Raw genomic sequence first — 19,278 nt, 5'->3', positions numbered from 1 at the left:
GAAAGTGTTAAAAATTACTAGGCAAAACAATATTAAAACCAAAACATGCTACTGCAACTCAACAACCCCCCCTATACATCCATACCATGAGCGGCGCTGTAAAATTAAACTACATTTTCCAGCTCTTCAACAAAATAAAATCCCGCCCACGTGACCGTGATGCGGACGTAACAGTTGTTTTGAGTGATCAAAAAACACGTTTCTTTCATTGGTTTCTTGTAATATCGCCTTGGAAAGTAAGTATCTAGTTAAAGTATTAACTTGTTTAATTTTATTACAATTAGTAGAATAATGCATTGAACAAAAATGTACACGTACTCTCCGTTGTAGTTGGCGTGGAATTGGGTCCAGCGTGGATGAAAGGATGCACGTTTGAAGACTGAACTGCGCCTCACCCAAACACAATGAATCAAGGTAGCAATGCATTTGCTTATAGCTATAACATGTTTGCATTATTTGCTGAACTAGCTAGCTGACAATACACATTATTTACGGTCAGGTGTGAACTATGTAGAGCTGTGCGTTGGGGTAAATCTATTTCAAGTCAATAACTTTGACAGCACCCCTTTTGATTTGAACAAAACATGTCATTTTCCCATTGTAGAAGTGCTCAGTGACTTGACCTGAATGGCAAAACATTTTAGAAATGTGCTCAAAGTTGACTTATTTTGCATACCATACAGTGCATTCATATCACTTGACTTTATCCACATTGTTACGTTACAGGCAGTAGTAACATTGATTAAATTGTTCAATCTACACACAATACCCCATAATGAAGCAAAAACATGTTTAGACACTTTTGCAAATTATAATAGAAAACTGAAATCACTTACATAACTATTCAGACCCTTACTCAGTACTTTGATGAAGCACCTTTGGCAGCAAGTCTTCTGGGGTGTGACGCTGTAAGCTTGGCATGCCAGTATTTGGGGAGTTTCTCACATTCTTCTCTGCAGATCCTCTCAAGCTCTGTCAGGTTGGATGGGGAGCGTCACTGCACAGCTATTTTCAGGTCTCTCCAGAGATGTTCGATCGGGTTCACTCCCGCATTGTCTTGGCTGTGTGCTTAGGGTCGTTGTCCTATGGAAGGTGAACTGTCGCCCCAGTCTGAGGTTTTGTGCACTCTAGCAGGTTATCATCAAGGCTCGCTCTGTACTTTGCAATGTTCATCTTTCCCTCGATACTAACTAGTCTCCCTGTCCCTGCTGCTGAAAAACATCCCCACAGCATGATGCTGCCACCACCATGCTTCAGATGCTTGGCTTTCGGGCCAAATAGTTCAATCTTGGTTTCTTCAGACCAGAGAATCTTTTTTCCTCATGGTCTGAAAGTGCTTTAGGTGCCTTTTGACAAACTCCAAGCGGGCTGTCATGTGCCTTTTACTGAGTGACTCCGTCTGGCCACTCTACCATAAAGGCCTGGTTGGTGGAGTGCTGCAGAGATGGTTGTCCTTCTGGAAGGTTCTCTAAGCGCCAGAGAAACTCTAGAGCTTGTTCAGAGTGACCATCAGGTTCTTGGTCACCTCCCTTCTCACCCAATTGCTCAGTTTGGGCCAGCTCTAGGAAGAGTCTTGGTGGTTCCAAACTTCTTCCATTTAAGAATGGAGGCCACGGTGTTCTTAGGAACCTTCAATGTTGCAGAAACGTTTTTGTACCCTTCCACCAGATCTGTGCCTCGACACAATCCTGTCTCGGCGCTCTACAGACCATTCCTTCGACCTCATGGCTTGGTTGTTGCTCTGATATGCGCTGTTTACTGTGGGACCTTATATAGACAGGTGTGTGCCTTTTCCAAATCATGTCCAATCAATTGAATTTACCACATGTGGACTCCAAGTTGTAGAAACATCTCAAGGATGATCAATGGAAACAGGATGCACCTGAGCCCAATTTCAAGTCTCATAGTAAAGGGTCTGAATACTTATGTAAATAAGGTATTTCTGTTTAATTTTAACATAGTTACAAAAATGTCTAAACCTGTTCTTCACTTTGGCATTATGGGGTATTGTGTGTAGAGTGATTTAAAATGTTTTTTAAATCAATTTTACAATAAGGCTGTAACTTAACAAAATGTGTAAAGTCAAAGGGTCTGAATACTTTCTGAATGCACTGTATATCTTCATCACTGGGGGTGGGGTGGGGGGGGACTGTTGATATTGATATCACTTAAAAGTTTACAAACAGGGTTGTCAAACTATTGTGTAATTACTTAAATATTTCTTTAATAACTGCCATTTAACCTTAAACATCAACTATCAAAAAACGTGTTAACCTGTCTGGGAACCTGGGACGTTTGCGTCCCACCCTAGTCAACAGCCAGTGGAATCGCGTCGCGCGAAATACAAATACCTCTATATGCTATAACTTCAATTTCTCAAACATATGACTATTTTACACCATTTTATAGATACACCTCTCCTGAATCGAACCACGTTGCCCGATTTCAAAAAGGCTTTACAGCAAAAGCAAAACATTAGATTATGTTAGGAGAGTACCCTGGCAAAAATAATCACACTGCCATTTTCAAAGCAACTAGCATGCATCACAAATACCCAAAACACAGCTAAATGCAGCACTAACCTTTGACAATCTTCATCAGATGACACTCCTAGGACATCATGTTACACAAAACATGCATTTTTTGTTCGATAAAGTTCATATTTATATATAAAAACGACATTTTACATCGGCGTGTGGCGTTCAGAAAATATTTTCCCTCAAATGCTTCCGGTGAATCAGCGCTACAATTTACAAAATTACTATTCGAAAACATTGTTAAAATGTAATATTGTCATTCAAAGAGTTATAGATTAACATCTCGTGAATGCAACCGCATTGCCAGATTTAAAAATAACTTTACTGGGAAATCACACTTTGCAATAAACGAGGTGCTATGCTCAGAAAAATAGGCTAGGCGATACAGGTTAGCGCCATCTTGGAACCATCTAAAATCAAATATACCATTGTAAATATTCCCTTACCTTTTGATTATCTTCATCAGAAGGCACTTCCAGGAATCCAAGGTCCACAACAAATGTAGCTTTGTTCGAAAAAGTTAATAATTTATGTCCCAATAGCTCCTTCTTGTTAGCGCGTTCCGAAGGCTACTCATAATGTACGAGGCGCACGGGACTTGTCGTCACGAATGTGCAAAAAATATATATTTACGTTTGTTCAAACATGTCAAACGTTGTATAACATAAATCTTTAGGGCCTTTTTCAATCAGAGCTTCAATAATATTCAAGGCGGACAATTGCATTGTCTTACTAAACGTTTCGGAACGAGAGGGTACCCACGGGCGCCCACGTCATAGTAGTAATGGCCCTTCCCCTATGACCAACTTTCCAGGCCGCTCGTTTGGTCAGTTTTTACCGGAGAAGATTCAAACCACTTTGTAAAGACTGTTGACATCTAGTGGAAGCCTTAGGAAGTGCTAAATGAATCCTAACTCACGGTGTGTTTCATAGGCAAAGTGTTGAAGGTGATTCCACAAATCAGATTTCCACTTCCTGCATGGAATCTTCTCAGGTTTTGGCCTGCCATATGAGTTCTGTTATACTCACAGACACCATTCAAACAGTTTTAGAAACTTTAGGGTGTTTTCTATCCAAATCTACTAATTATATGCATATTGTAGTTACTGGGCAGGAGTAGTAACCAGATGAAATCGGGTACGTTTTTTTTATCCGGCCGTGCAAATACTGCCCCCTAGCCCCAACAGGTTTTAACTTTCATTTGTCATATTCACATGTTGTAGCTTAGACCCTATTTTACATAATCTGAGGTTGTCTTGTGACTGCCATCGGTTGAGACACAACATGCTCTTGAATACAGGGTGGGTGTCATGTTTTGGCTGATAAATGTACTAATAAGTTGACATTTCAACTTACAAATTGTACCACAAAGAAGGTTGGAAGTCCACACATAGATATTCCCATTCTAATCAACATTCTGTTTTAAATTCTACTCATAATCTTCCATAGGAAATCTATTGAAATCATAGAAATATAGATAATAGAATAGACATGACCATTTCAAGGTTCTACACAGGATTTTTATTAAGAATGTATGTGTTGTAATTTCAGGAAATGTCCAAAATATATCTGCAGTAATAGTGGAATGGTGTGTTTCACAGTATTACTTACCCTCCAGTGTTGGGATTGGCTATGATATTCGCTTATTGGTTTCTCCTGCCTGAATGGCATCTGATTTCAAAATGGGAAAGCTGTTTTGACTTTAGCTGTGTTAAGTGGTCAATGTAGAAATCACTGTCATTTCATGATTTCTAAAATTCTACACTGTTCGTTCAGTTTCAGAAAACAAGCACTGAATAGTGTAGGGAATCAGTGTACCATCTAAATCGCTGTGTATTATTTTTAATAGCAAAAAAATTTCTTTACAGCTGTTTGAAGCTGGTGGACCAAAACTGAAAGTAAAAGGCTCGAATGCAATTCTCCGCCATGTTACGGGGAAATGGGATGCGGTGGAGGAAATTTGTTTTGAATGCAGCCAAGTGCTGTTGCAAATCACCTAGCATCCACATAGGTGCTACACCTGTAATTTCACCCCTATCAGTTGACATTTGAATGGGGGTGGATCGGCAGGTAGCCTAGTGGTTAGAGCGTTTGGCCAGTAACTGAAAGGTTGCGGGATCAAATCCCCGAGCTGACAAGATAAATGTTGTCTGCCCCTAAGCAAGGCAGTTAACCCACTGTTCCCCGGGCGCAGAAGACATGTATGTCGATTATGGCAGCCCCCCGCACCTCTGATTCAGAGGGGTTGGGTTAAATGCAGAAGGCATTCACTTGTACAACTGACTAGGCATCTCCCTTCGTGATAGTAATTACAAGTTCAAATTTCAATGGCGTAGCAGCTAAATCGCAGTGGTCTGAAGGATAGGTCCGTTCTATGAATTATATTTGTGAGATTGAAATGACACCCACCCTGTATTCAAAAGCATGTCTCAACTGAAGCTTGCAACCCTATTTAAGCTTTTTAAATGATATCAAACTCAACCGTTTATCGTTTCCAGTGATGAAGACATGGATGTCTCATGGTATGCAAAGTGGGTAACTTTGAACACCTTTTATCTCTGGAATGTTTTGGAATTCAGTTACAAAAAGTAACTTTCTGACAACTTCTTCCATGGGGGACACATGTATGCAAAGTTAAACAATTATCAAAGAGGATCTGTCAAAAAGTGCCTGAACTCAAATGGATTTGGCCCTGGGAACCTGGTTTTTGTACTGAACTAACAACTCTCTAGTCTACTCCGGTGTTCATACGTTCTCACTGTTCTGCTTGTGCTTTCAGATTCCTGGCTGAGCTGTGAGAAGACTGCCGTTCTCCAGGGAGGCTTTCTGTTGGCCAACAGATTGTGCCAGCCAGCTTCACTCAGTGCCCTACAGAAGGAGGACTGGAGTAAGGTTGGCCACCCAATTCTACAGGCTGTCAGAGAAATCTGTGGGCAGGAGCGAGGTAGCTGTCTGAGCAGTGTCCGCTGGAAGAAGAAAATCATCTGCGTCTTATGGAGCAAATTACTGGGGCGGGAGAGCGAAGAGGACATGGAAATCGGCTGGAGGGAGAATCCATTCTTCTCCCTGCAGAACAGTCTACCTGACATTAACCGAACAGTGATGTTTGAGCTGGTCAAGTTGAAAGGCTTCTCTCAGATCTATGCCCAGCTGCTTTTGTGTCTGCCGTCGTCCCACCTGAGTTCTGAGCTAGAGAAGCTAGTTCAACACATCACCCGTAACAGCACTGAGGAGGACGTCTGCGTCCTGCTGGAGGTGTGGTGGGAGCTGTGGAAGGGCAGAGGGGGAAGACAAGAGGACGACCTAGATAAGGTCTTTACTAACCAGTGGACCCGCCTCACCAACACCACTGGCCTCTCACCTCATGCTGCCAAAAGATTCAAGTCAAACCCAGATACCCCAACATCACCACCATCCACCACTGATGTGCTGTCCATTCTTTTTCATGCTCTGGAGGAGATGAAAGAGCATCTGAGCACCTCTGACCTTTGCTACCATGCCCTATCCAACTGCTTCAACTCCCTGTACACCTCACATCTGATAGACCAAGCTATCATCCTCCCAGCTGAGGTGCAACTTCAGAGCCTGACCAGTACGGTGACTGTCAGAAAGAGGCATGCTGGGATAGAGAAGTTTGATCTGGTCCAGGTGATAAGCGAGGCCCACAGTGACCTGAAGGCAGCCCACACACCCTCCCAGTTTAAACCCTGTGGAATGACACTAAGGCAAGCCCTGCAGACTGTCTCACAGCTCACTCAAGCCTGGGAGAAGAGAGGGCTGCTGGAGATGACCGACGGCGGTGACCCCAGTGTCTTGGCACTCTGTCTGAAAAGCTGTCTGGCCAGAGTGCTCGAGTCCCTAGAGGAACTTTCCATGTCTGAGACCATGGATGAGGGTGAGCGCCAGACACTGAACAATGTGCAAAGCACTTTTAGAGGCTTGTTCGGCACACTGTCCTTCCCCGACACAGAGAGCAACGCTGGGGAAATGGCCCACATTGTCGTAGCCATCATTAACCACCGCTTGGAAGGCTTCCAAGATTTCACTATGCTATTTGCCACAGAACTGAGCTGGTCCCTGAGTGTGGAGGAGTGGATCAGCTGTCTGGAGAGAAACAAAAACGCATTCCAGCGAAAGGACATTGTCATGAAATTAGTCTCCACTCTCATTGCAAAGTGCCAAATAGATACTGAAGAAGTAGAGCACTTCAGAAAGCTGAAGGACATTATTGTGAACATTTTCGCAGAGCTCCCCTTAGCTGAGAAAAACACAACATTAGCGGAAATGCTAACCTGCTCCAAGAAGGGTCTCCAGGGCTCTCTGCCCCAGGCTGTGACGGAGGGTTTTAGTGAGGAGCTCAACATGGCGTTCAACTGCATCATCCAGGGTGGAGCGGCGCAGAACAACCTTAACTTGGCCGTGGCTGCCATAGCCCGCGTGGCCTTTCAGAACCCAGAGGCCACCCTGCGTCGGTGCTGCAATCTAGCGGTGGTGAACCATGGGGCCCACAGCCTCCTCTCCAAGATACTCCAGCAGCTCTCAGGGCTGAGGGGCGGTGCCCCCGGTTGCACAGAGGGGACAGGCAGCTCTGCGGGGAGCTTACTGTGCAGCTGTCTTCAAGATACTGCCATGACTAAACTGTCCTCGGCTAAGGAGGAGGACCAGTTCCTGCACTTCCTGGTTGCACTGATGCAGCCGAGCATTTCTGAGAGCGGACAGAGTTTCCTGCACCCTGAAGAGGTTGTGTGTGCCTTCGTCTTGCCTCACCTCTCCCCCTCTGGCTCTAGCACCTGCAGCCTGGAGCTGTGCCTGCGTTTGCTCCACTCTGCATTTTCTCTGGATTTCCAGGATGCATCTCCACACTGGGTCATGAACTGCTCCCCGTTCCCCCTCCTCTGCGTCCTCTGCCAGCTTCTGAACGAGAGCTGCAGGTGCTGGGAGCTTCCTGCAGAGGGCGCACCACGTCACTTATCAATGGAGTCCAAGGTGCTGCTCGTCACTGTGCTGACTGCATTGGGCAAGGTGGTGGGACGGGAGGTGGCCTCAGCCCCTAACACCTGGTCCAGAGCCCTCTTCTGGCTCTATAATAAAGTGGAGGCCCTGGACTGGACTGTTCGCTTCTACCTGAAGGTAGTGTGGGGTGATCACTTCAAAAACGAGGTGCCATCCTCACTGTTGGCTGTGTGCGAGCTGCCGGAGCAGGAGTGGTCTGGCCTAAAGTTGTCCCAGTATGGGCAGGGCACAGGGCTGCTGGCGTGGATGGAGTGCTGCGCCGTCTCTGACGCGGTTCAGGAAACCATGCTGACCTCTCTGGCTCTGGACCAGCACCGGCCCGACGACGTCAACATGTTCAGCAAAGGCTTGCTGGTGGCCGTGACGCAGACCCTACCCTGGTGCACCGTCGCCGAGTGGGGCAGGCTGCTGAGAGCCATGCGAGAGCTGCTCCGCTCAGGCCGTCTCCACGTGCCTTACTCTCTGGAGTACGTGGACTTTCTCCCCCTGCTGGACCTGCGGGCCTTCTCCTGCGAGCTGCGTCTGTCCGTGCTACTGCTGCGTGTCCTCCAGCTGCTCTGTGGCTCCAGCTGCAAAGACTGGCTGCCTGGCCAGGGCTGGGCCCACGTGGGGCGGCTGTACGCCAGCGCCATGAGAGAGGTCATAGACTCCCTGAGGGGAAATCTGTCACAGTCTTCCTCCAACAAAGACCCAAAAGAAGAGAGGGCAGCTACCACCACTGCCAGCCAGGAGGTGCTGTTTGTACTGAGCCAGCTCTTCTGCCATGTGCAGCACGTTCAGATGATGATGCCTGGCGGTCAGTGCGAGTCCCTGTTCCTGTGTGCACTGGAGATCCTGACCCACTACGAGGCAGTGCTGGCCGCACACCCCAGCAGCAGCTCCCACCTGGAGACCGAGAACACTCGCCACTTCTTCACCACCATCACAGACAACCTGGACAGCGCCGAGATGAAGGCTGTGTTGCATCAGAAAATTGCTCAGCTGTCGTCAACAGGTTGATGCACATTTAAGACAGCGCTTGAATGAGGGTTTATTGTTCCCAGCCTCAAATAAAATGTTCTGACCCAAAATCTACTTTTGAATAAAACTGACAAAATGCATGTATTTTGAATGGTTTATTAATCGAAACAAACTTTGATCATCCACACTAGGACACAAGACAGGGTTCCAACTTGACCAAAAAGCTTGGCCTGTCAGTGCTTCACCTATTTCATTTGTCTGTCAAATCTATTTTCTAGTGCAACATTTCACAATTATTTTTGTTAACTATAAAAAAATAATTTGGGGATTAGATGTTATCCTGATTAGTCATGATGTCACTCTTTCAGGTAGAAAACAATTATTCAAAAATCACAAAATATTTCTTGCACAAGCTATATATATATATATATGTCTGACCCCTGAGAATTTTTATAAATACCAGTCATTTTGTATTCATAGGCAGTTGCATGTCCTAAATTCCACAGACCATTCCTTCAGGCAAGGATTGAAATAACTCATGGCATTGAAGACGAGAGGGCAAAGGAAGCATAATTGACATGTTGCTAACCACAGAATTAGATGGCACCTCTAATCTGTCTTTGAGCCATCTTTGTGAGCAGGTTGACCCATTGACCCAGTCTGACGCAGGTAGAGGCGATAGGCCTTGCGACACAGCAGCACAAACCAGTAGATCTGAGGTGCCAGTATGGATAGGTTGGCTAAGTTGCAGTGGAGCTGTAGATGGAAAGGCACTTTGTGGAAGGGAATGGTGTACTGCTGACCATACACCCAGTACATGTAGGGGAAGAGCAGGATACGGCAGGTGAAGAAACTCAGCAGAACCATCACACCGTTGACTCTGTGAAGCCATGAGTCCTCTAGTCCCAACTACAGAGGAAATATATGGATTGTTTAATGATTGTACACCGAGTTATAGTACAATTCATACTATGCTCAGTCTTCCTACAGCGCAACTCAAAAACAGGGTGTTTATCTGGGAGTGGCCTTACCTGGATCAGAACCTTTCCTAATGAGACAAACGGAGTGCTGAATTCTGCCATGAAGAAACAGCCAATGAAGAAGTCTCCACCTAAACCGGTCCTGAGGAACTGGGGGAGAAAAATAAACAGCATGATATGAATATTAAAAACAAATTCATTGAGCACAGCCAGCTTTTGAGGATGACACGGCCGATTCTCAATAACAAACTGAACTAGTCACAAATTTCAACTGCCGATGTAACACATCAGACCTAAAGTTACTGTACAGTAATTGTGCTCCTTCCTCACCAGAGTGATGGGCATAAAGACCATGAGGAGGACCATGTGATGAACCACCAGCAGGGGATGCCGGAGGAGGAACAGCTTGATGGTAAGGAGGGAGTGCTCCCTGTACGCCTCGTGCCCTTTGACCTTTTGACTGTGGTAGTTACTCAGATACATGGCGTAGAGATCAAAGGCCACGTAAGGAGTGCCAAACCACACAAATTCATTGGTCAGTCTGTGCCTAAAGAAGATGGTGACATACAGGTACATTAGGATCATGATGAAAGTAAGCACTTACACTGGATTGTGTTTTAAAACTGACTATTTAACCAGTGAAACAAATAGAAATGTGGCCTTATCCTTTATCACTGAATCCTCTTCCTACACCCAATGAAACTGGAGGGTCGAGTAAAATATAAATAGGCCGTGTTTTGGTTAATCATGTCACATGACCTGGAATTAAACATGTAAAAAAAGGTCCCAAACAGTCATTCTGATTCCCATGTAAACCAACATTTTGAGTGACTAAAATAAAATTAAAAAAAAATCACCCATAATTTGTTTTGGATAGAAATGCTAAAAATGAGAAGGGGGGAAAAAAAAGTATCCTCATGGCTAACTACCAGGAAGTTTGAAAAGACAGGCTGAGTGGGCGAGAAGCTTATATTCATGAGCCCGACGTTGAGTGACAGTTCTTTGAAACGCCCATGTCAAGCAACTTGAATGCAGTTGCAGTAAAATCATCAAGCAAATTTGGTGATACACAAAGCAACTCAAACACTGACATTGTACCAATTCTTTTTTATTTTGCTATACATCTTCCATTTCTCTTGTGAGGCGGTTCACAGCAGCACTGACAGCTGTGTTGACAACTGCTTCTGAGTTTTGAACGACCTTCCCCGCTCCCTTTCCATGCTGGCTGAAGACCTAGTTAGACAGTAACGAACTACAGACGATAGGGGAAACACATATCTTTGCCATAGATGAATAGAATAAACGTTTAATTTATATTTGCGGAGACCCTACAGTCAAATTGACTGTTCATGACCTTAAGCTCTTTCAAAACCTGTTTTACTATGAATAATTGGGGAACAGTTTCAGTTACGAAGGAAATAAAACGCAGCCAAACCCTGCAGATAATGAGACCACAGTGTTAAATTGGGGTGGGGGGGAAGTTGTGCTCAATTTAGTCTCGAGAGAGGACTCTGGCGACGGGCTCTTGGTGTACATGTCAGTCTTTTATCTAGCAGTGTACTACGGCCTCTGCCCCCAAAACTCTTGTTGTAACAAAGATTTCACTGGTTAAATTCCCACTCAGAGGAGATGAGATTACGCAATCCCTACACATGATTGTTGTTTAAAATGAAATAATTTAAACATGAATTCTTACCTGTCAGACATCACATCATTGGAGGCAGTAGCAATTATGAACCCAACAATAGTAGCCAGAGTGGCATGGATAGAGGACATCAACCTTGGGAAGAGATGGAATAGATGAGATGAGGCTATGAAAGTGCGCACAATTGTTTTTTCATTGGTTCTAATATTACATTTAAAATAGCAAACACATTGTTTTATATTAATTTATTGGTGTGCCAGTTAAAGGGTTATGTAGACAATATAGGGTACGCTATAGTGATTGTATATTTCTAGATAGGCTTCATTTAGTGTATTTTAATTTAATTTAATTTTACTAATACGGCAATAAATTATTTTCAGATAAAGCATTTTTTTCAGTTGCATGTACGTTTTTATTTAGACCCTTTTTGGAAGTCCATCTGTCGCTCAGTGAAACTTCATTCTTTGTTAAGTACCGAACGTATTTTGACATTATTAATGTTGAAAAACGGGTTAATGGCAAGTTAAAATGCTCTTGGTTTTAAAGGGGAACCGGCATATTCAATGTCTCCTGTAAATACAGGTTGCGATTCAGTTCTGATAGATTTTTCTCCTGAGTTGTTTCGATAGATCTAGAAATCTGCTCACTGAAATACCTAGTGTCAGTTACTAGTTAAGTCATTCAATGACAAGAACTGGTAGGTTATGTATACAGAAATTGTCACACAATAAAGCCTACCTTTCGCTGACCACAAACACATCTGCATCATTCCAATTTTTGAAAGCTGATTCAAGCACTTTCCTGGATATGAAGAACAGTCCCGGGAAAAATACAACGCCACAAGCTAACATATACATGATCCGGCCGAAATACGAGGAAGCAGGAAGCGAACCGTACTTGCAGGCGTTCACCGTGCAGATGCAAATTAATAGTAGCTGAGCCTTTTAAGCTCAGGTACTATTCAAATAATTTTGCATCTGACTTAGAAGTGTGCGGAGACTTCCCTGTTTTTTCTGAGGAAACCTTCAAAATAAAAGCTCACATTTCAAAACATTGCAATGTCGATTTCAAAATATATTAAAATTAATCAATGACCATGTATTTGTATTGTGCTTATAAGCAAAGCCAACAAGAAATGTATGAAAACAATGAGAAATATTTATGAAAACAATTAAAAATATGGTATAAAAAATATTTTTAAGACTGGTTTACAATAAAGAAAAATAACTGTGCAGAGATAAAAGTGAGGTTGGAAGTACTTATAAGTAGGGTCTTTACTAGCCATATTTTTTTAGGGTGAATGTCATCTAAACATCCAACAGCACTTCATACTCTGCCTATTCCATTGCCCCCAATGCAATACACCAGGGGTGTCAAACTCATTGCAAGTGTGGCTTGTTTGGTGTCTGCTGTGAAGGAATACCACAACAAGTCAACTACTTGACTGATGAAGGCATGTCATCCAGCAAAGGCAGCAGCACAGTCATCAACTACATGCACCAGTTCTTCACCAACTATGGAGTTGGGGAAACATGTGTGGACCTGAATTGTGATAACTGCAGTGGCCAAAAAAAGAACAAGTTTGTGCTCTGGTATTGTGCCTGGTGGAGCATGCACAAGCTCCACCACAGCCTGGACCTTCACTTCCTGATCACAGGCCACACCGAGTTTGCCCCCGACTGGTGCTTCGGCCTCATCAAGCAGCGCTTCAGAAAGACAAGAGTGAATACTTTGTCTGAGATGGCTGGTGATGTGAAGGACAGCACAGTGACAGGGGTCAACATCCCACAGCTGGTTGGACTGGAGGATGGTACGGTGCTGGTGGAAAGCTATGGCTGGCAACAACACCTGACTACGTACTTCAGGCCACTGCCACAGATCAAACAGTACCAGCACTTCAGGTGAATATCATTTTCATTGCATTGTATGAGGTTATTCTTCTTATCTAAACTTGAGAGTTGAATTCATGTTGTGCAAGGTTTTAATGTTTTCACATTTTCATTTCCTGTTTTCCACCTTTGATGCTCTGCAGCCTGGTGTTGTCGCCAAGGAGTGTTCAGTCAGGACCAGGTTTCAGCTGCTGCGCAACACTGACATCCTTCCTCCCATAGATGGTCTGCCTGTAGAAGCACCACCTGGACTGGACACAGCTAGACAAACATATATTTTTGAGAAGATCAGGGAGTTTTGCGACAAAGAGGCTTTGGACATCACATGCCCTGCACCAAAGTCAAGGGCAGGACAGAAACAGGCTCTCTGAATATAGATTCCCTTGTTCATGCGTGGTTCGGACAGACCAGTCATCAGCCTCATCTGCAGTGCTTCTATTCAAATGACTCTCTCCTAACACACACGCCATACTTTGCTGCTACTATTATTTTTATTATCCTGCTGCTCAGCCACTTTACCCCTGACTGTATGCATACAATTACCTCATCTTTCACTATCGTTATTGATCTTGTTCGTGTACATACTGTATATTATTTTATTTATATTGACACTATCTATTTCTGATATTGCTGCTATGCAAGTAACCATTGTCTGTACTGTTTACACCTTCTGTGGAGATCCGTCCACTTTGCAAGACATATCAATATTCATTTTATATATCAATATTTTGCTATGTGTGGTCGTAACATGATTTTGTGACATACCACACACTCACTAAACACAAATGTTTTGTTTGTAAATGATGTCTGAGGGTTGGAGTGTGCCCCTGGCTACCCGTCAATAAAAATAACATGGGTGGGCCTGTCTGGTTTAAGGAATTTGAAATAATTTTTACTTTTGATACTTAAGTACATTTTAGCAATTCCAAGTACTCAAGTAGTATTTTATTGGGTGACTTTTACTTTAGTCATTTTCTATTAAGGTATCTTTACATCTGGACACTTTCTGTTCACCTGGAAGTGTCCCTTATTGTAGGCTACTACCACTTTTAGTCTTAATCTTTACTACACTATTCATTGTTTAGCACATGACCTCACATGTGAATCCTTAAGCCAGCCCCACCCATCTCTTTAAGAGGGTGTGAACAATGCTGAATGGGTGTAGACAAAGGAGAGCTCTCCAGTCGGTACCAAAACATTCAAAGGCCCTTTTCTCAAAAGTATATCAACTTTCAAAGCAGAATTACTTTTCCATTGTTCCTCAAATGCAGTGTATGATATACCATTTTGTAGCTCTAAGTCTCTACTTTACTCTATCTGGTGTCCTTTTCATGGGAGACTTAAGGAATACGGAGTGTTTAAAAAACATACTCTCAAGCCAACATATTTGACATGTCTGTGCACAAAGTACCATCTTACACAAGATACCATAAGGAATTCAGTCTGCCTCCCAAATGGCACCATTCCCTATATAGTGCACTACGTTAGACCAGAGCCCTATGGCCATACTTATGAGGTTAACAGTATCTTTTTGCATTTTGACAATTATTTTGCACTACGAAAATTTCACCCGAATAGTAACGTTTTACACAAGAAACCTTACACTATAAGAGGTCCGGGGTTAGGCCACTAAAGCCTGTCATTAAAGACTGTAGAGAAGACGGACCAGATAGTAGACTGGTCAGGCTATCAAGGGGCACACTTAAGACTCCATCCATCCATTCCTTTGTCTTGTTCTTCCAGAAACACAGAAACTCCTCTTCGCTCCCCTCCCCTCTCTCTCTCCTCCCTCATTCCTTCTCCTCCCATCCTCTCCACATTCCTCTCCTATTCCTATATCTTCCTATCTTCTCTACCAGACCTTCAGGCTTTAGCTAGTGCTCCATCACCTCTCCTGTAGAATAATAGAATGGAGACGTTGTAGAATTTTAATGACAGACATTCTACTCCATTGTAACATTCCATGCTGGCTGGACCAGACCGACAGCCTTAGTGTTGTAGTTAAGGGTGTGATATTAGGAATTTCTAATTCATTGATTCTTATCAGAAGCCTGAATAAAACAAGTTATTATTTAAACAGCCACTACAAACTCCGGCTAACTTCAGCCACCACTAGCTAAAAAGCAATGGGAGTGGTCTCCCTGTGGCTCAGTTGGTAGAGCATGGTGTTTGCAACGCCAGCATGGTGTGTGCAACGCCAGGGTTGTGGGTTCGATTCCCATGGGGGGCCAGTACAAAAATGTTTTAAAAAAAATACGTTTAATGAAATTAAATGTATGCATTCACTACTGTAAGTCGCTCTGGATAAGAGCATCTGCTAAATTACTAAAATGTAAATGTAAAAAAAAAAAGTACAGTAGGGGCACAAAAATAAGAAGGCCAAATCATCTTTAAGAGTAACGTCAAACCAAAGAAATCCTCTCCTCTCACCATGGGCCCTAGTCAAAAGTAGAGCACATGAAATGTCACCAGATATAGATTCTACAGACCCTACTGACTACTTCCAATCCCATTTATACCTCAGCACAAATTATATATTTTTTCTCTATAACCCAATATGTATTTCATATATAGTGTATTGCATTGGGGGCAATGGAATAGGCGGAGTACGAAGTGCTGCTGGATATTTATAACACAGTTCCCCTCTAAAACGAAACATTTGGTTAGTAGAGACCTTACTGAATAATGTCCACCCCCTCTAGCTGAAACATGTAGTCAAGTATTTTTCTCTATGCCATATGTATTTTATATACAGTGTATTGTATTGCATTGCAATGAAGGGAGTGGGTAGAGTAAGGAGTCTCCAGCACTCTGTATTAAACCAGCTGCCCAGCACAAGAGACCATTTATATTTTTCAGAATCTATTGGGTAATTCCAATAACATATAAAGTGTTTCTTTAAAAATACACAATAGTTTAACATAACAGTATTTGCGTAAACCTTCAAAATAAATGCTTTTTAAATAATAAAATATATAAAATCTAAAAATATATATTTTTTCCCCCCATGGTCTTTGTTCTTCTATAAACACAGCAACTCCTCGACTCTCCCCTCCTTCATTCATTCTCCTCTCATATCCCTGTCATCCTATCAACTCTATCTCCCCTCCAGACCTTCCGATGTAACTTTTTTTAAACCATGTTTGTGATGCCTGCATAATTTCCTGTTGCTGGGAGAACAGAATACAATTGTTCTCACTCATATTCTTTACAACGTCACACCCCAATCTAGCCAATATGTCTCGATTTGAGGTTCAGCAGTAAATTACAAATCTTCCCAAGTCATAACGATGCAATGCTAAATGTTTGCGCCACGGTGGCGAATGAGGGATATGGCTCCAAAATGCTCCTCAATTCAGGGATGGAAGGTGTCACTGTACTCCTCAATTTCGCAGCTGGGATAATGGGATAACTAGAAGATTGAAATACTGCTCGTTTTCAATTGAACTGGCTTTTCTGTCAGCATGCTAGGCAAGCTAATGCTAAAGCAGCCCATTGGATTCCACAACACTTCCGGCAAACTCATCCAAGGCGCATGAGAAAGTGAGACTCCTTCATTTTTTCTGGTTACATTGGAGTCAATGAACTAGTGCTATAGCACTGGTGTCTATGGGAGAGCCACACCCTTAAGCAGACCGAAACTGACGGTAATCCACCATCTTTGTCTAGGCGGCGCATTTTCATGGAATCCAATGGGCTGCTTTATCGTTAGCTAGCCTTGCAAGCTGACGGGAAAAAAAGGTTTAATTAAACTAGCAAAGCTATAGTCATAGAGTCATGGCTCGTTGGCCAAAGCCTATGGGGGAATTCATGTTATTTTTTGGATAAACACAGAAAATAAGGTCAACACTGGCTTAGGAGATCTTAAATTTTGTCCTATGAGATAATCTTCATCAGCTAACGTGACTTTGGATTTTGAAGCATTTGTGTAATTAAAACAAGCACAAAGGCTTCATTCATAAAGGTCATGTTAACTGACTGATGTCATCTCATAGAACAAAACGTATAAGATCTCCTAAGCCTCAGACCTTATTTTCTTATTTTCTTCAGCCTCAAACCCCATTAATTCTCCCATAAGAAAGGCTGAATGAACCACAGGTAACTAATTTCAGTTTTTTAGGACTACAAGCTGGCGAGCTTTATTTCAATCTTCTAATTATCTAGCAGTTTTCAAAGTAAAAGCTGTGTCACTATCTGATTTACTGTTGCTCCAGCTAGTTATAAGGGCCACCAACAAGTATCCTTAATTAGTTAAAGGGAAAGTTCACCCAAAAATACTTCTGGGCCCTTTACAACACTTACCTGGCTGTTTGTCAGTACCCCATACCGTTTTAGTTCCATTGGGTTTTTTAGACCCTGGGTTTATAAGCGCGGAAATCGACTCTGCCGCTTGAGCGTGCTTTTGCGGCACAGTCGATAGTGCGCCGGACTTCGGGCTTGAAGGTCGAGGGTTCGAAACCTGCTCCCTGCCGTTTCATTACAGTATTTAGATTTCTGTATTTTTATATATAAATTCGGAATTTCCCAAAGTTACCTAAAATGCATTAAAAACGTTGTCTTTATTGTTAGATAAACACCAATTGGTGTCTCGGCATTGAATTGCCAAATACATGTGGTGTTTAATGTAAAACGTATAAAAAACAAAGTTCTTCCATATAGAATGTAATCCGGTAAATACTCTTAATCCTGGTTTTAAAATGGATAATTACACTAGGCGGGACGAATGAGCATTTTATTATTGGTCTCCAAGAAAGGAAATCAAAACGAAAGGAAGTAAACAAAGAGATGGTAGCTAGCTAGGCTGAAGTACAGTAAGGCAAATAACGTTAGTAGTCGAGTAGCTGAGTGAAGTTGGCCAAAATGAAGTGCATCGTACCAGCTGCGGTTGACCGTGTCCAGTGATCACTTTGTGGCCACTGACTACATTGGGGACCGATTGAAACCGGGTTCTGATCCTACCGTCTTTCCGCCATAGACGGGAAAGCTCCACCCATTCAAGGTATGTTGCTAGCTAGCTAAATTGATAATACCTGTAGCTAGACACCACAAAGTAATTTATAACGTTATTTGTTTGCCATTCACTGAACTAATTTGTGGTATTTTTAGCTTAGCTAATACTGTAACGGTAACGTTATCCTGACCTACTGACTGCTTTGTTTATTTAGCTTTGTGACGCAATTCCCTTTTTCATTATAATGTTACTGATAATAAATAGTATACTATTTTCTACTAGGCATCACTTTTCTGTAGTGCTATTGATCGCATAAAATTACTTGCCTTAGTTAAGGTCCATGAGAAGGACACACGAATAGCCAGAGCCATATAGATAAATATATGGCTCTGGTTATAGCTGGTGCATGAGTTGTAATGACAACAAACTAACCCAACCTTACATGATTTAAATTAAAACATTTAGAATATCAGCGCATGCCCTGAATTTACATGTAATGACTGACTCTCTGTTTTATACTAGCCAACATCACCAATCACTCTTTCTACCTGCCTGGGAAGGAATGGAAGAAGGAGCTGGGTGGTGGATCAGACATGAGGATAGGACAATCAACCATACTGTCTCGGATTTGATCTTTGTTACATTTCTTACATCTTCTGTGTATATTTTTCCACAGCCGTTTCAAAGAGGGGACCCAATGTTCCTCAACTCATGCCTCCTCCAATAACCTTTCAGGAGGATGCAAGGAAAGACTAATTTGGGCTCATTTCAATTTTTTGTTTGTTATTCTGTTACACACCTGTCAGTAGAACAGAAGCCGTGTGAAGTATTCCAAACAGGCCAAGGACTGGGTAGATAAGAGTATCTGAACAGAAGACATTCAACTTTAAAACCCAATTGGTCCAGCAATTGGCGGGAAGGTAAACTGATCATATACAGTGCCGTTGGAAAGTATACAGACCCCTTGACTTTTTCATATTTTGATAGGTTACGGCCTTATTCTAAAATTGATTAAATTGTTTATTTTCCTCAATCAACACACAATAACCCATAATGACAAAACAAAAACAGGGTTTTAGAAATATTTGCTAATTCATTAAAAATAAACAACAGTAACATGTCATGAAATCATTGGTGGCTGTGTGCAGTGTGACTGCTATGTAGATCACCTGGAACAGCACTGCTCTCTACCTCAAGGGTGTAGTCATTCTGGTAAACTCATGGGCATGGACATCAGGATGAATAGAACAGGCTTGGAACCTATAACCCTGACAATTTGACTGGTCAACTCATGGGTACACTT

General features: G+C 42.6%; 2 protein-coding genes across 2 annotated transcripts; one reads left to right on the top strand and one right to left on the bottom strand.

Annotated features, from left to right (window-relative positions):
* The first annotated feature begins 141 nt into the window (after positions 1-141).
* LOC115206036 (gem-associated protein 4-like) lies at positions 142-8,650 on the top strand. The gene is made up of 3 exons (XM_029772574.1): positions 142-236; positions 331-414; positions 5,317-8,650. Exons 2-3 carry the CDS (start codon positions 405-407, stop codon positions 8,547-8,549), a joined length of 3,243 nt encoding a protein of 1,080 aa, XP_029628434.1. The 5' UTR covers positions 142-236; positions 331-404; the 3' UTR covers positions 8,550-8,650.
* LOC115206039 (protein FAM57A) lies at positions 8,651-12,151 on the bottom strand. The gene is made up of 5 exons (XM_029772582.1): positions 11,874-12,151; positions 11,187-11,270; positions 9,821-10,037; positions 9,542-9,640; positions 8,651-9,419 (listed from the first exon to the last, which is right to left on the bottom strand). The coding sequence occupies exons 1-5, from the start codon at positions 11,990-11,992 to the stop codon at positions 9,120-9,122; spliced, it is 819 nt and encodes a 272-aa protein (XP_029628442.1). The 5' UTR covers positions 11,993-12,151; the 3' UTR covers positions 8,651-9,119.
* Between the last annotated feature and the right edge of the window lie 7,127 nt (positions 12,152-19,278).

The sequence above is a fragment of the Salmo trutta genome, chromosome 13 (genome assembly GCF_901001165.1).
Source record: "Salmo trutta chromosome 13, fSalTru1.1, whole genome shotgun sequence".
NCBI classification, from domain to species: Eukaryota; Metazoa; Chordata; class Actinopteri; order Salmoniformes; family Salmonidae; genus Salmo; species Salmo trutta.
Note: the sequence above shows the minus strand (reverse complement) of the source record. Positions and strands in the feature narration are given on the sequence as shown.

What these genes read in the sequence shown, in the direction of transcription:
- LOC115206039 (XM_029772582.1), bottom strand. Translation starts at nt 11,992, where the DNA reads ATGTATATGTTAGCTTGTGGCGTTGTATTTTTCCCGGGACTGTTCTTC. An exon ending in GTGTTTGTGGTCAGCGAAAG is followed by an intron (nt 11,271 to 11,873) that starts GTAGGCTTTATT and finishes TCTCTTCCCAAG; the next exon opens with GTTGATGTCCTCTATCCATG. An exon ending in TCTTTATGCCCATCACTCTG is followed by an intron (nt 9,641 to 9,820) that starts GTGAGGAAGGAG and finishes TTTCTCCCCCAG; the next exon opens with TTCCTCAGGACCGGTTTAGG.